The sequence below is a fragment of the Cupressus sempervirens genome, chromosome 6, assembly GCF_028749045.1.
Source record: "Cupressus sempervirens isolate cs-2001-9-10 chromosome 6, ASM2874904v1, whole genome shotgun sequence".
NCBI classification, from domain to species: domain Eukaryota; kingdom Viridiplantae; phylum Streptophyta; class Pinopsida; order Cupressales; family Cupressaceae; genus Cupressus; species Cupressus sempervirens.
Window position 1 is genome coordinate 623,680,253 of NC_143123.1, and position 17,783 is coordinate 623,698,035.

A 17,783-nucleotide genomic window follows, 5' to 3' on the forward strand; every position below is an offset into this window, starting at 1 on the left:
TTTGAGATTTATGTGCTGAATCCCAAAAGATGTTCTTTTAGCTACTGAGAACATCTTTTCGCACCTGGGGTGTTTGATATAGGAGCATCCTAGGGTAGTTGGCAATCCTGCATGTTGGAGATATATTGGCTTAGAGTTGAGGACTTGGTGACCAAAGGAGTGGTGCTCGGTTGTTATTAGGTGTAGTATTGGCCAAGGTGCTCAGTCACTGGAGTGGCTCCATTGTTGAAGGAGCTCAGCATATACAGTTGCTCGACATGTACTATGTTGCTCGACAATGCTTGTGGGAGCTCGACAATGCTTGTGGTTTTTGGTGACGCTCGATAGTGTGGCTTGTAGGATGGAGGAATCAGTCCTCTTTTGGGAGAATACTACAAGCTAGGTGGGCGCTTACATGCCCTATATCCTCTCTTCTCTCCTTTCGATCAGTAATTTTTTGTGGATTTTCTTGGTTGACTTGGTGCATTTATTGCAAGATGATTGAGATTGTGATGTGGATCAATCGTGGGAGTTTGTGTGGACCTATTTAGGTCTTGGTTCTTTGTTCTAGGTGTATTTAATCAGTGTTGTAAGCCTTCTAAGGCCTTTGGGATTTAATATCTGTTGTAGGCCGACATGTGGCTCAACATGTATTTAATGTACAGGTTTATTTAATTTGTAACTTGATGGGCCGACTTGTGGCTTAGTTGGTTTTAAGTAAGAGGTCTTGTGGAGTCTTAAGAAATAATCATCCAGCTTGGAGAATAGGATGTGGAAGAAGAGTGAAGTTTGAAAAGAGCTAGCAGTTGCAGCTTGGGAAACAAGGAGATTTCTTGGTGGCTTGTGAGCACAAGTTTAGATTTTCCTTGGAGTTTTCTACTAGAGTGTGGATCTGGACTAGCTAGGGTTTGGATTGGATCTTGAGGGATCTTGCAAAACTATTACTTGCTTTGTCTTGTGGAGTCTTAAAGAAATAATCATTCAACTTGGAGAATAGGATGTGAAAGAGGAGTGAAGTTTGAGAAGAGTTAGTAGTTGCGGCTTGGGAAACAAGGAGATTGCTTGGTGGCTTGCAAGCACAAGTTTAGGTTTTCCTTGGAGGTTTCTACAAGAGTGTGGATCTGGAGTAGCTAGGGTTTGGATTGGATCTTGCAGAACTATTACTTGCTTTGTATTTGGTTGTAACTGCAAAGGCCTTACAGCCCGACACATTGCATGTAATTATTTATTTTATGAATAAAGAGTTGTGTTTGGTATCAGATCATGTATCTTGTGTTGTGTTTCCACTGTGTGATTATTTGTTGGGGGCTAGGACATCTCCTTTGGGAATTTTCCTGCCTTGTACTGCATCATATCTTCTTGGCCATTCTCTATCGAGATTGTTTTGACAAGCCTTGTAGTGTTGTCCAAGGTCCTCAATCCATCGTGAATTTAGGAAACTTTTACTTTTCAATACCAAGATCTGATGTGGGAGTCACCATCCTATTTTGGTGCAGCATCAACGTGGAACCAATTTATAAGTGGTCTTGACTCAAACATGCTAATGCTTCACTCACACTCTTGGTCGCTTGGGAATCCTCAACTCCTATTTTTTGAGTGTTCTATATATTGGTGCCTTAAATTTCTTTCTTATATGCCAGTGGCTTTGGATTTTTAGGCTTATATTTTCAACCAACTCTTTTTTGATTAGCAATTATTCAGTGTGCCAGATGTTATTCTCATAGGTTTTGGATATCAACTTCAAGTCTTTAGACTCCATTTCCCATTTCTCATTTTCAATTTTTTCTACTTGGTTGGAAATAGCATTCCACAGTCTATTTGGTAAGGGTAAATGCCTTATCTCTTGCCACTCCTCACTTGTACAAATTCTTCTGGTGGAAACATTTTTTATTTTCCTAGAGGCTACGACTTGGGCTTACATTTTGACTCTTGTTGCTCCCAATTGGGAATTGTCCACATAATCTTCTCCATGTTCTCCCTTTACAATCCTTATAGTTCAACTGATATATTGGTCATGACCACCTTGTGGTCTATTGCCACCTTTAGGGGTCTAACAGCATGAATTTTCAAATCTTACCCAATCTCTTTTAAGGAAATGATGCCAATGATTAGTTCCCTATTTGATAAAATGAATACTTGAAATAGTAAGCATAATTAATAGTGCATAGCAAAAAGAGGAGTAAAAGTATATCTTTATTGGTACTTGAAGCTTTTATAGAAGTAGGCTAGAGATGATCAACCAAGGATTAAAGTTAATCTAACTAGATCATATTGCCTTTCTTGATGATTCCGAATCTATTTAAAGGACTTGAGAGTTGCCAAGATAAACACAAATGACTAATTATTATAAGAACCACATGAAGGCAGCAATAATTAATACATAATCAGATAAACCATATTATGAAAATGTAATAATAGGCATTGTAGATTAGCTACACAATCTCCTCATGAGAGCACATTACAAGTCATGTATCAATGGGCTAGAGTCGTTGCATGAAGTCCACTTTATCTAGAAATCACATCTGCATTATGAGCCAACTATGGAAGGCCAATAGTCACCACGTTTAAAACACATTAGATGTCCCTATAAGGTTTTGAACTTGGGTCTTTAACATGAAAACTCAATGCTTTAAGCAGTCAAGCTCAACCTATAAGAAAAGTGAGAGTTTCACGTTCATGTACTCACGAGCACACATTTGAAATCACATATTAAAGACTGAGAATCATTTCGTAGAAATCCACTTTCTTTGGAAATCACATCCATATCAGGAGCCAACTACAAAAGACCAATATTCACCATGTAATGTCCCCATTTTTAGCAGGTTCCTGCAGTTGGCTTGGTCAGTTCATCATCGCAACCCTCGTGAGCTGACAGTGGGATTTGAGGATCTTAGTTGTGGGGTTATAGGCTTTTTAGTAGCCTATGGTGTGTTTTGGCTCCATTTGAGGGACTTACTATTTATAGTAAGTCAAACTGTTTGTTCTGCTAAGCTCAGTTGAGTTAGAGGAGCTGGGTGATGCTCTTGGTTTTTATTTCGAGCTTTCGGTTTGGGCTCCAAGAATCTTGGAGGGAGTGTCTATTTATAGTAAGTCACCTCGTCAGGTTCATTCATCATTTTTCATTATCAGGATCACTTTGATGTTGTCAAATTTTGATTTTGATGCCTCTTTAGTTGTTTTTGCAAGACGGGAGAATTATTATTATTATTCATATAAATACGTGAGGTTGCTATTTTTGATAGTGTTGTTGGTTGGTCACCTCAGTATCATAGCTTGTTGGAACCGGGACAAAATGTTTTAAATCATGGGAACAAGAAACAATGGCCTTACGTGTCAGGATTTTAAGTTATGGTGGAAAAGGTCATTTTCGGAGCCAAAACCAATTAATAAATGAGTTTATAATGACACTATTATATTTTAATTTTATGTGGGAAGCTTCCTAAGTGAAGTTCATTTGGGAAACTTTGTGCCATTTGGAGATTATAAATATGAGTTTATTTGATGAGTAAAGCATCCAATTATTTGATTATCTTATTTTGCTCTTGTTGTCTTTGTGACATTTCTGAGTTTGAAGTTTGTGCCTTTGCTGAAGTATAAGGGTTTGGGATCTACAGCTGAAGTATTGTAGATTTAATTTTGGGAATCCATAGCTGAGCTATTGTGAGCTTTTGAGTTTTATTATCGTCTTCTCTTTCTGTATTAACTGTGGCTGAGGGGCATTTATACAATTGAATATTATAATTTCTCTGTTGCTGGATAAGGGTTTAGTCTGCAGATTGGAGTTTGTTTTGGGCAGCATTTGTAAGGTTAGACTGTGAATGCCAGATTGAAATTGGACCAGGTGGCTTTCAGTTTGACTTTGCAATTACACTCTATGGCAATGACCAAGTTCTTAATTTGTAAAAATTAGTTTATATTACACAGTTTGAAAGTAAACAGGCTGGCTTCAAGTTCTGATTTATAATCAGCCAATAATTAAATTCCTTTTTCATTATATTTCTGTATGGTTTGTTGATGAATGAATTCAAAGGCTGGTGTGAATCATTTCAGAATTGTTTATTGGCATTTGGTATTTATTTATGCAAAACTTATAAGGCCAAAATTAAGTAAATTTGTGATCACTTTACTGTACATCCTGATATTGTGTTTGAAAATTTAAGACATCATAGATGCAGTGGTAATTGGGCTGCTTGCCAAGCGATTGATAAAATGTCAAATGATCAAAATGTGAAAGAAATTGATGCTTGATTTAGCTATAACCAGATAGGGTTATTACAGCGGTATCAGAGTGGTTTCCTGCCGGCCTACAGGAATTGGGCTTAGTTTTTATTTTGTTCAGTGCTGACTTTGAAGATTTTCAGATTTGATTTCTAGAGTGACCAACACTTTATTTTCTCCAGCTATGGACAGACATAGGATTGATAGTTCTAGAAGTCAAAGGAGTAATGAGGAAGTTAACGTAAAAATGAATGCCTTGCAGGAGACTTTGGAGAAACAGAAGCTTCATCAATAGAGGTTGGCAAGGAGTTTGTCGGATCCAGTGACAGTTGAGAGGGCGGCGAGGTATATGGTTTCCACCTTTAGAAGGCCGACATCGAGGTTGCAGGGAAGAAGCTTGAGTTTTCCTCGATAGCTATCCATGATGCTAATGTACCTATATTTAATACGACACTTGCTAGCCCCATCATCAGTGTTGTTAATGGACTCATTTCATGGTGATCAGTAGATGTGTCAGTACCCTTGGTGGATAGTGACATTAAGCTTCAAAAGGTTGAGGCTCCTAGAGTTGTTGCAGCTAGTGTAGAGACAGTTGCTGCAGTTTTTACTACTGACACTTCTAGCTCTCTCAAGGAGGGGATTATTATTGGAGATTTCTATGTGAGCTATCATAGTGTTGCTCCAGTACAGAAGGCAACTGCTTCCTTAGGTGGGACCAATGTATGGAGTCACCTAGCTGTGATGTTGGTGGTTTGTATGTTACAATAGAGTTAGTAGATGTGGATGCAGATAGTATGAACACATCTGATGATATATTTGATGATGCTATGAGTTGCATCGAGTACAATATCCCTTGTTAGGTATTGGCTGATGACTTTGAGGAGGTTTTGGATGGGTCTCAAGATCAGTGTTTATAGGATCTATCCTTTGAAGTGGAATCTGAGACATGTGGGGATATTGATATTGTGAGGGTTTCTATGTCTTCAAATGAGGAGTTGACCGAGGCACATAGTAGTTGTATCTCAGATGCAGAGTTGTGCAAGGTCGATAGCACACATGCAATGAGTGATCTTGTGGTGGCCAATTCTGATTTGGTTTCCTATCATAGTGCAGTTAGTGAGACAAAGAGCTTGCATAGGAGGCAGGGGTTACAGAGGCATCATGTGACTTGTCAGCTGAAGATGAGTGATAGTGACATTTCTTCTACTCTTGAGCATTACGATGCTATTCATCAGATGCTAGCTACATTTGGTTGGGGTGCTCCTATGTTAGATGAGCACGGTGATAGTAGTCTTTCCCTAGCAGAGGTTCATATGCTTCAAGAGGCTATCATGATCTTGAAGCATAGTTGCTCTCAGTTAGTTGCTGACAAGAATTACCTTTTAGAGTGGGGTAGCACCTGTTATGAGACGACGTTAGGGAAATAGGAGGTAGGTGAGCTTACCCAGGAGCTTGAGGTGACTGTGGACTCTCTTCAGCATACTCAGTTGGCTCTTCTAGAGTCACAGTCACAATTAGATGAGGTTACTGTGGAGTTAGAGCGGGTACAATGGACATTAGCCCTAGACCTTGTTTAGTTGCATATTGTGGTTGGTGGTGAGTTTGCTTCCACAGTTGGGGATGAGGGATGTGATGATGTGGCCAACACATCCATCTAGCATATGGGTGTAGTAGGTACAAAGGAGGTGAGAGCATCAGGGGAGACGAGCTCTCATGGTGATTTGCTTCCTTCTATCGGAAGCGGATCTATTTCTTCATCTCATACAGCTGATAGCATTGGACTGTTAGCAGTGCCACATTTTTAAAGGGATCAGTTGTGGGTTGTAGGGGAGCAGGTGGATGCTTCCACATATAATTTATATTGCACAATCCATCATGGAGTATCTGTTGGAGAGTTCGAATGTGAGGGAGGATTCATACAGAGTGTTTGAGGGTACTCTCATCCAAGGCTCTCATGCTATTCGGAGGTTGGTGGGAAAGATTGTAGAGACTCTGCCTACTATGCTTCCCTACAAGGATTTTGAGGTTGGGTTTGTTGAGAGGGTTGCCTAGGATCCTGCTTGACCAATAGTTCAGAGTCAGAGATGGGAGCCATCTTTTGATTCCTAGTTTGATGGTGATGAGCCCTTGACAGAGATTGAGAGTTTTTATCGGCATTACATTGGGAGGAGTGCTCATCATTTTTCTTTTGATTCATAGGTAGAGAACTTGGTTTCACGTCAGTGTGGGTTGGCTCTAGTTTCATACCATCCATTATGGGATTTGTTAGCACCATCTTTTGCAGATGGGATTGACAGCTGCAAGTTAGACCCCTTGCAATATCTACACACCTAGGACATTTTGGCAGAGGCTGGAGTTGGTGGTAGTGATTCAGGTACCTATGGTTGTTACCATCTGCATAATATAGTTAGGTGTGAGTATTAGTTTGATGGGAACTCAGGTGTGGATAGAGTTGGTATTTTAGTTGGGTTGAGTTCTAATGAGTTGTTGCCTTCATCAGTGCCTAGGGTCAGTTTTTCAGATGATTGTGATGTTGATGCCCATTATTTGGGTGTTGGTGCTACAGGTGTTTGTTCCGATGAGCTCAATTGAGTTAGAGGAGTTGGGTGATGCTCTTGGTTTTTATTTCGGGCTTCCAGTTTGGGCTCCAAGAATCTTGGAGGGAGCGTTTATTTATCGTAAGTCACCCTGTCAGGTTCATTCATTGTCTTTCTATCATTAGGATCACTTTGATGTTGTCAAATTTTGATTCTGATGCCTCTTCAGTTGTTTTCGCAAGATGGGTGAATTATTATTATTCATATAAATTCGCTAAGGTTGCTATTTTTGATAGTGTTGTTGGTTGGTCCCTCAATATCATAGCTCGTTGGAACTGAGATGAAAAGTTTTAAATCATGGGAACAAGAAACAATGGCCTTACATGTCAAAATTTTAAGTTATGGTGAAAAAGGTTATTTTCGGACCAAAAGCAATTAATAAATTAGTTTATAATGACACTTTACTATATTTTAATTTTATATGTGGGAAGCTTCCTAAGTGAAGTTCATTTGGGAAACTTTGTGCCTTTTGGAAATCATAAATATGAGCTTATTTGATGAGTAAAGCATCCAATTATTTGATTATCTTATTTTTCTCTTGTTGTCTTTGTGACATTTCTGAGTCTGAAGTTTGTGCCCTTGTTGAAGTATAAGGGTTTGGGATCTACAGCTGAAGTATTGTAGATTTAATTCTGAGAATCCATAGCTGAGGTATTGTGGACTTTTGAGTTTTATTAAAATCTCTTCTTCCTATATTAACTGTGGCTGAGGAGCATTTATACAATTGAATAGTATAATTTCTCTGTTGTTGGATGAGGGTTTAGTCCGCAGACTGGAGTTTGTTTTGGGCAGCATTTGTAAGGGTAGACTATGAATGCTAGATTGAAATTGGACCAGGTGGTTTTCAGTTTGACTTTGCGATTACATTCTACAGCAAAGACTAGGTTCTTAATTTGTAAAATTTAGTTTATATTACACAGTTTGAAAGTAAACTGACTGGCTTCAAATTCTGATTTATAGTCAGCCAATAATCAAATTCCCTTTTCATTATATTGTTGTATGGTTTGCTGATGAATCAATTCAGTGGCTAGTGTGAATTATTTCAGAATTGTTTATTGGCATTTGGTATTTATTTATGCAAAACTTATAAGGCCAAAATTAAGTAAATTTGTGATCACTTTGCTGTACATCCTGATATTGTGTTTGAAAACTTAAGACATCATAGATTCAATGGTAATTGGGCTGCTTGCCAAGTGTTGATAAAATGTAAATAATTAATTATTATTACACTTTACTTAAGTTTACTTAGGATAATGCATTTTTATATTAGTTGTCGTGTAGACACTTAGGAATATGCATAGTCATATGAGTTGTCTTATTGACAACACAAAAGTGAGCAACTTATTTGAGCACATGGTGTCTACAACTTCTCTTTATGAGATAAACCTATCTAAACTTATCCTCTTGTCACTGCACAAACTCCTGTCCTCAATGGAGAATAATCCACCCTTGGTGGACATGTTAGAGTTGTAATCCTTATCTCTTTGCTGACTCCTTTATATATAGGCACTTCTAGTGTGTATTCATCTCATAGTCAATCATTTGATATCCATTCTTATTTGATCACTATTTGTCTCTCTTGTGCTATCTTCTGAGCTTCTTGATCTTGGTGTTGAATTATTGCTTTAGGCAAATTCTTACATAGTATCAGAGCTATACCAAATTCTTACAGTTGGTTTATCGGTATCACTATTTCCAGCTTTAGATAGAAGTCTAGTTAGAGATTTCATCTTGCCCATTACTCACTTTGTGGGTAAGTGGTTTCTTTCCTGAAAAATAAGAGGAAAGAATATTGGTAATACCCTTTCAAAATCTCTTAACTTCTTGCTTACCTTGAGTTGATCCAAGGAAAGATGAGGAGGAGCCTACCCTTTAAGATAGGAGAGACTCAGTCTCATACGTTGTGACCGGTCATTCTATTTTGCAACTGGATTTTCACAAAATTGTCGGTTGCAAAATATCCACCCAACATGTTAGACTTATATTGATTCTGCACAACATTTTATACTTGTTGTCTAGTGTGGAACTCTATTCCCAACTATATGTATAATCTTTGCTTCTATTATTAACCTCACAGGCTGGTAAGGAACCTTTTCCGATACCATGTTGAAATTGTTATCATTGCAAATGTAGTAGCACTGTCTATAATTTCTATGTTTTCCAAATGCAGCGATCTCTCTTGCAATTTTATTGAGAATGAGGCAATGAGAGACATGTCCCTTCATGAGACATGTCTATTCAGTATTATGAGATTAATATAATGACAATTGATTTGGTAACTATATATATAATATCTTTGAGTCATTATTATATTAATTTCTCCTAATAGTATTATATATATTATATCTCACATAATAAAATATATGCATACATCTTCAATAGTTTAGTCCCATAGGATTTATCCGACATAAGCTACAAAATATAAATAGCTTTAAATCAAGCTCAACCCATTAGAGAAGTGAAAGTTTTGCATTAATGTACTTCTATGATTATATTTTTTCTTTGTGGGATTTGGAACCATGTATATGTAAGTCATCGCTATGATGATCGATTTCCCCAAGTATCATTGCTTTAACTAATGTTCCTCATTTCTATTAGTATTGATGTAAGGTAAATGAACCCACTAAGTACACAAATACACCTAGTAGTATTAAGGTACAGGGGAATAGTGAGTATTATGGGACATGCTTGTCTCACAATTATTATCAATGTGGGGCCAATTCATTCAACCTAATATCATTTAATTGGTTAAGTAATTGGACATAGTATTGTTCTATAATATTTTTTTAATTTCTTGTAGCCAAACTTGTTTTATCAATTTTGCTGCTTTTCATACTTTCTCTATTGGAATGAGTATCTTAGGTCAAATTCATTTTTTAGGATAAAATCTCTTAGATATTTGTGCTATAAACTAATGAATATATTTGATTCAACAGTTTGGGGTGACATACAAAATTTTCAAATGATTCCACTTGAATTAAATGGTTGAATGTGAATTTTATCACATTCACTAATCAGTTAAGATAAATATTAAGTTTCTTTTGATTAAAAACACTTTTACAGATATGCTAGAGGGTGTAATACATCTCGTAAACAGTTAATCTGTTATATGGATCAAGCCTTTGAACTTATGAGTAGTTAATCTGAAAGATCTTGAGCCAAGTTAGTAGAAAGCTTGATATAAGTAAACAACTTCGATAAGTTAGCCAAAAAACATTAACTGATAGCATACTGCTATTTCTAAAAGATAATTTGGCTTCCCATAAATGTGTCTACTGCATACAATATTATAATGGAATACTATTCATAATCTTGTTTTATCCTCCTGTCCTATTTCTGAGATATAATTTCTGAAATCTTTTTAATGAATACTGGGAGAACACAGGAAATTTTAACAATAAATGCCATTTATTTGATAGGAAAGCGCCATCCATAGGTTGGATCCTGAGTTACGGCGTAGGTTGAAATTTATTGTTGAATTCAAAATGCCTGATCAAGCTGTGCGAACTCAAATGTGGAAAAAAATGATCCCTAGCAAGGTAAATTGCATGTATTTTTTATATTTATCATGCAAAAAATCTTTGTCAGTTGAGTGTATTGTTATTTTTTTCCTTTTGTTTTTTTTAATAATTTATATTCCACCAGATATGGTAAGTTCTATGGGATGTTCTGATTTACCCTCTTTCAATACAGTCTTTTATAGTGATAGGTCACTAACCATTTAAGGAATGAACTTTTTATTTCCTTTGAAAGCTAGAGATAGCTATGAAATTAAGTGGATATGATGGACAACTGTTTTAAGAGAGAGAGCACAAGCCTATGTTAGGGATTATTTAAATTTCAAAGACTGATGGTGGACAGAAATTATGAAGAAGCCATGAGGGATTTGGGGTCAGTGGTTGTAAATGGGATGCATGCTATAGTACCCTTCTTATTACTCCGGAAACCCTGAAGTTTTTTTAGAGCATTCAGAGTTTGAATATGAATCCTTTTGGACAATCTCTTATAGGCAAGTTGGAGTTCTTTATCTTTTGTTTCTTGAAATTATGTCATATGTTGGTTACCTAGAATGCTAATTGACCTTATGAATACTGCAAGCGAGGTTTTCTTTACTGATTTCCCCAGAAGAATCAATGCACCATCTCAAATTTATTTGAGGATGTGATTCCTTCCCTGTTAAGTGATTTGAGTTAAAAATTTAAAGCTAGTTGTTGTTTTCACATTTTGAAATTTACAAATGATCAGTTCATAAGTAGTCTTTCTTTTCCTATCTAGTTGATTACATGCAATTTAAAAATATTAGGCTGGTCACTGTGAATGTCAGTAGTTTATTTAAAGCTTTCTTATAGTGATGTGACATCATGATATGGAAATATTCTGATTCATCCATCTTTAGCAACAGAGATCTGCTACAGTAAAACCAGATAAAGTAAGTTTAGTGAATTGTCACATCATAATACAACCATGACTACAAAGAACTTGTAGAAACCAGTATGAAAATATATTTGCAGCACAAGGTAGTCTCTTCCAATTGTATGTCAGTAAGTTTTTCCAAGATACTTCTCAGTTCTGAATTGGTAGATTTAATGTCTTAGCAAGGCTTCTTAGAGGATAACACCCTGCAACAGTTTTTCCTTCACAAATAAACTTTGTCCCATCTCCAAATTGATGCACTCAGAAATGTCTCATCCAGAGAAATTTAGCTCTATATATTGAGAAGCAAATAGCGTGTATCTTTATTTAGACCAATTTAGTTCCAAACTATTAAGGTTTCATTATATTTTGCCTTTTTACCTCTTTTTTTTTTGTTACTTTTTTTTAAGATTCTAGAGTACTGTTTACACTAATACTTTTCTAATGTAACTGGATATGCTTTGGAACTGTATTGACTTACTATGGTTAATAAGGTTTCATTATTTTATTTTTTCTTGTTTACTTAGTGCTTCCAAATAGAAAAGGGATCTTGTTCTGGGAGGTGGCTTCTTATCAACACTCTCTCTAGTTGCCAAATGATACAAAATAGTGCAAAATATATGTTCAACCTCCAAATATTCAAAAGGGGCACACTGATTAATATCTCAATAACAAGATATTCGATCATCTAAACCTGAAATCTAACTATTATGATATAAATTCTAAACACTGTAACACTTTAACACTTAGGGTTTAAGGACCAAGATACTTTAAAGAATACATGCTGCATATTGAAATGATAGCATATAGGCATGCAAAAAAAAAGGCCTAATGTGAATGAAAGCTCATCCAATGAAAACCGCAATCCACTCCTGCACCAGCTCTGTTGTCAATCTCCAAATGGTTACTCAGAATGTTTCCTCAATACTCATATCTGTTATGAAGTACCCCTCTTTACCATTTTAATCAACTGATATAACTTAGGTAGTTGAGACATCCTAAACATTTTTATTCTTCTTCTTACTGTGTAGCTCATTGGAGTATGATAAGAAAACCTTCTTTGCCAAACAAAATCATAAGCTTTCATCCAAAATAGAAAACAAGTCTATATCAGTGCTTAAGGAAAAGCAATGTAATTTATATGATATATCTAAAAACTTCAATAGGAAGTGTCCCATTCTTTTAGGGAAGCTTCAAGGCTGGGTATAGACACTAATAAATTTATTCAAATCTCTTTACATCTGGAAACATCCACTAGTATGTTTACAAAGTTGAAGACCATTTATCATTACTAGTACCAGGGATCAAATTATGACTCTCCTCATAATTATGATACAGATATTATGGTCTCATGGCAATCTACTCACAGCGAAACATTAATCAAGTGTGCAAGAATGTCAAAAAGAAATTTTTAGTAAACAGGGGAAAACCCTCGACTCCTGGCCAAGGCTATAAAAGAGGATAACGAGCAATATAAATTACACACAGAGCTTGAAAGCAATAGGGACATGGAACTGAATTTGATATTTGATGATAGACAGAAAATATGCAGACTTAAAAAAAGTTCTCTTAGACTTAAAGCTAAGGTTAATCAAACAGTTTTTATTGGATGGAGCCATGGGCAGGGATCCATCCAAATAGATAGAAAAGATATTGCTATTGTACTATATCTACAATCACAGCCTCAGAAGATTTAGGGAACTAACCACAACCAAGAACATGCTTCATTATTGTACATAGCAGAGCATCACCATTCATCATTTCAAGTCAGTCGTAGTCTTCTCACTTCAGCTTTCCCAACAAGATCCTGAAGGGTTGCTACTCTTGCTGCACTAAGCTCAATACTTCTAAAAAATGTTATTCCATCTTCCAGCCAAATTGAGAGTATGCTCTTCAAATCTCTTTTGACAATGCTTCATTCGCTCCTACATCCTAGATAACATATGAACCTACTGCTTTTAGGGGACAAACTTCATGCAGTGTACCATGTAACAACATTTCCACTATCATAAGTACCGCAAAATGCTTGGAGACAACCATACAGCAATGGACTCAATGCTCCTGTTCTTCACAATTGCATTCTCCATTTGATTTCTAGCAATGAATTGTAGGTCATCTGGAAGGCTGTAATCAATTTTATAATCAGATACTAGCAATTAAAGATCTCTGTATATGGACTTTTCCAAATGCAGGTATGCAAAACTGATACAAGAAAATAACTATACCATGCCTGCGCCTGAAGTTAGAACACTGGTTAAATGAATCTGGCTAAATAGAAATGGCGGGAAGGCACCCCACTTGCAATACACAGCATACATGAAAAACTTTCCATAAATTTGTAGAATCCTGAACACTTGAGAGTTGAAATTGCTAGTGAGTAACTTGTAGTATAACTTGCCAGTAAATTATTCCTGAGATTTTGTGAAGATATTGCAAAAGGTTTGTAAACTTCCAGTTAAAAACTTCGCTGTGGCTCCATAAGTCTATTCCATGCCCCAAAAATCATCATTTTGCAGTCTATTTTATTTAGCAGAGGAATTGCATAAGTGGTGCTTTTAGTTTGCAGGCATTTCAGAACAAGAAATGGGGTCTTATCAGCTTCTTTTTGCAAATTAGCAATATGCATGTTTTTGAAGAATATGTTTACACATTTATGTTTATAGAATTTTAGGAAAAAATTCAGTTAGTATTTTCTATGATTTGCAAGTCGAATTTTTTGATATTCTTGGGTCAGCCAAGTTATTGCCGCGTCTTTAGTTTATCAACTATACAGATTCCCCAATGCAATCCCACTTACAATTGAGTGGACATGTTGATAAGATAAAGAACTATTTACAAGATCAAACAGTGGCTTTAGAGAGTGAATGACACACTCTAGTATAGTGTTGAAGCCATATGTTGTAACTGTTTTCTATTTAAAAGCCCTCCTATCACTCCTCAATTTGTTATTCCTCCATGTCAAACCATGTCCGCCCATGTAGTTCGCTTCTTTGGATCGATGTCTAAAAACCAGTCGATTGCTACACCTTGTAGGGTAGCTGGAAATTTTCAGATCCAATCATCTTGGTCCATTACACCATTCACAGTCCATATCGTTTCACACGTTTTACAATGTCGCTCTGGATCGACTGTCCCATTGCCATTAAATTTTGGTAGTTTTTACTTTGGCCCTGCCATTGTTATCTTTTTTCTTAGTTGTTGTGCTTGTTGTGTACCCGCGCTGTTCGGCACACCTGTGCTATTTTGAGTACCTGCATTGTTCTGCACAACCGCGCTACTTCGGACAACCACGTTACTTTGGATAACTGCACTACTCTGTGGTGTGAAGAGGTCTTCTAGAAGTGAAGTTGTTCGATTCTCAACTTGTATTCATTCGTCTGGTGTATTGGGGATGAAGAGTTCACCCCATGCTCATGCTCCTTTGGCACCTCAAGCCATGTAGATTCGTTCTCTTCTGTTTGGATTCTCTACCCTTGGCGTATACAAGTTTAGAAACTCCTTCCTTGTCTCTTCCACTAAATTCAATCTTTGCTGCATCTCCTCAAGCAAGTCCTCGGCAGTCCTTGGTCTGCTAGGTGAATGCACTCCGTCAGTCTAGGCTCCTTCACCACTTCGGTGCCCGTCGGTGAGCTATTGAAACTTCTGCCCTTGTTCTGCCTATTGTGTGAGAATTAATGCTTCCTGTGCTGTGTGTAAATCATCCTTTCTTTTATTTTATTTCGATCTTTATTGAGCAAATTCGACATTATTCTTCATAACACATCTTTTGTACTAAGTTTGACAGGCTACTGTGCCAAATGTTTACTGGTAAACGGAGAGCTATCACATTAAGAGACTAGAATGTAACATAGAACAAGATATATTCATATAAGCAGAGTATACAATCACGAGTATAATGATGCTTCATAATTCCATTCAGACGATGTACATATATCTCCTGAAGGGGTGATTCAAACGTCACACAACCTTTCGGACACTAACTAATCCCATTGGCTGTAGTATAGTTTTACAAACAACATTCTTTGCCTTCAAAAGATTTTAAATTCTTGGACCATCTTTTGCAAGACCTTGACCAGTGTAACTGGTTTTCTTTAATGTCTTGTAACCTATTTGTTTGTTATGAAACTGCCAAATGATTTCGATGGTTAATCAAGGTGTTGGAAGTCTGCATCTTGGATTTGCTTCCCATGACTTTAAGTCTCTTTAGCGGATACAAGGTACCTACCACATATATGCTATGCCTGACCGCCATTAGGAAGTAGACAACTTGCTTTAATCCCAGTGATCTGTCTTTGATTAGCAATTCAATGGACAACATAGGAAATTGTTGGAACTTAAATCATTGTGGGTGGGAATCAAATAATAACAGAAACCACAGCATGGAGAGAATTCCTGAATTATAGCTTAAATGAACCATCAATGGATGTAGATAAAAATATACACAAGCAGAACAACATCTAAATGCAGCATTGCACTATTTATTTGACTTGAGAGCTCAAACTGTTTGATTGGTTTGACGGGTATGTACAAGTTATGACCATCTGTAAGAAGATATAAGCTATTACTTCTTTATTTAATTCAAGGTAACATTTACGATGAGATGTAAAACTACCACATTGTGTTTCTTACTCCAAGGGATTGATCATTGACATCTGTCTACACTTTGATGTATTATCCTTTACCCTGTTTTATATACAACTGTATGTCAATTTGTGGGAGGAAGAATAGATGATGCAGTTGGCATGTACATCCAGTTACTGTAGAATATAATATTGGCAAGATTCTGAAATTGCATGTACAGAGAGACCTTGAAGTGAAGATATGTTGTGAAGTCAAAACTCATTGAAACTAGGTGCAACAGTTTTTTGAATTTTTAGGGTATAGAACATTTTTGTATTTTGTGGTTTTGGGGTGTAGTGGAACTTTCTTTGTCTGACATCTCAGAGCGAAGAAGAGCGACTTCGAAAAAATTCTAAGCTTTTCAATTTGTGGTTTGGGATCCTGAGATTTGGTGAAGCAACTGCAGCCCTGCTAAGGTGACTTTCTTAAGATGAGGGGATCGTCTTAAGGGTAGATGCATGTCTGAAGAACATTTGCTCCAAGCAGCTGACCTAGATCACTCTTAAGGTCTACACATTTTTTCAATTTTGAGTTATGCTGAAGGCTTAAACAAATGAACCCATTTTGTAGGTATGTCTGCATTTGAACCTTGACTACTAAATAGTCTACCTGAGTTGCCACTTTAAATCGTTGTGCCCAGTATGTGTTACACATTACAAGCTTTGCACAAGGCATTGAATTTGGAAGAGGTTGTAAAGGTTTTTGTAAGTGTGGAGGAAGAATGTATTCTCACATGTGAATAACACTAACGCTCATTGGTCATGTGGTAACTATTTCTGTTGTCTATTTTTGTCTTTTGTATCTTACTTGATGAGACAAACTCTTCACATCATTCTTTTAGGACATTTTTTGGTCTTTCATTATGTATCAGAATGTGTGAACATAGTGAACTGAGACACTTGTACACATACATCATACTAAACTTAAAAAGAAATTTTAGTAGAAGTGGGAGACAGGAGTTTGAGTGAGAAAATCCAGTGACTAATTATTAATTCATTTCTTTTATTCAAGTGTATTTAGGTCTTCTCGATTTTCTCCCCAGTAGCAATGTCATTCATAGCATTTATTTTGTAGTTTATAGCAATCTGAATAAGCATCATTTCAGTAGAACTATAAACAGTGAAATATAAATCCTTTTCATATGGAATGTGTTGTTGCTTCAAATGCATGATATAATAAACCTGTTCATTGCATAAACAGGCACCAGTTGCTACAGACATCAATTTTGAAGAGTTGGGTCGTCGCTTTGAGTTTACAAGTGGGACAATCAATGCAGCAATCATTAGAGCAGCTGCAGAGGTATGTTGCTCATTCACAAATATATTGTCCCTTTTGTGTTAACAGTGATGCCGTGCTGATACAGAACCATTTGCTGCAGGCTGCACTTCGGTACAAAGAATCACACAGGATAACCATGAAGGATCTTGTGAAAGCTGCTGAGGCAGAACTTGAGCACATGAAAGATGAAATAAGTGAAACTATGCTTCGCGCTTTTCTTTAGAAATCAACATATTTTTTGAAGCGTTGTTGGTTTTGGCATGGTGCAAATTGGGTGCAGTTTGTCAAATAATTTTCGGTGATGGTGCTTTGACAAATAATTGGCTAGATCGAATTGACATTTGAGCCCGAATAAGCCTTCACTTGGCACCAACTATATGTAAAAATAATGGCTATTCCACTATTATAATTTTTGATAAGGTTATTCAAGATTTACAAGAGAAGGCATTTGTGTTCATTCACTCTGTATTTATCTGAACATGGTATTTCAAAGGAATTGAACTTTTGGCACAACGCTCTACACACATACCATAAAATAAAAAAACAGAGGCTTTCAATGAGGCAACTATAACGTGTTGTTAAAACAATTTTTTTTGCTAAATTGAACCACATGCGCATGACAAGCAAATATAATACAAATAAACTATATCACGTTTTTATGAAGATACAAGTTGTGAT

At 36.5% G+C, this 17,783-nt stretch overlaps 1 protein-coding gene across 2 annotated transcripts in view; it reads left to right on the forward strand.

The window, feature by feature from the left end:
* LOC149553773 (uncharacterized) overlaps positions 1-17,562 on the forward strand; it is a 163,174-nt gene extending 145,612 nt beyond the window's left edge. For both annotated transcript variants that reach the window (XM_089789130.1, XM_089789129.1), the window contains exons 20-22: positions 10,214-10,333; positions 17,028-17,126; positions 17,206-17,562. In XM_089789130.1, the coding sequence (XP_089645256.1) occupies positions 10,214-10,333; positions 17,028-17,126; positions 17,206-17,328 (342 nt within the window). In that variant the 3' untranslated portion in view covers positions 17,329-17,562. The remainder of the gene's footprint in view (positions 1-10,213; positions 10,334-17,027; positions 17,127-17,205) is intronic.
* Positions 17,563-17,783: the final 221 nt, after the last annotated feature.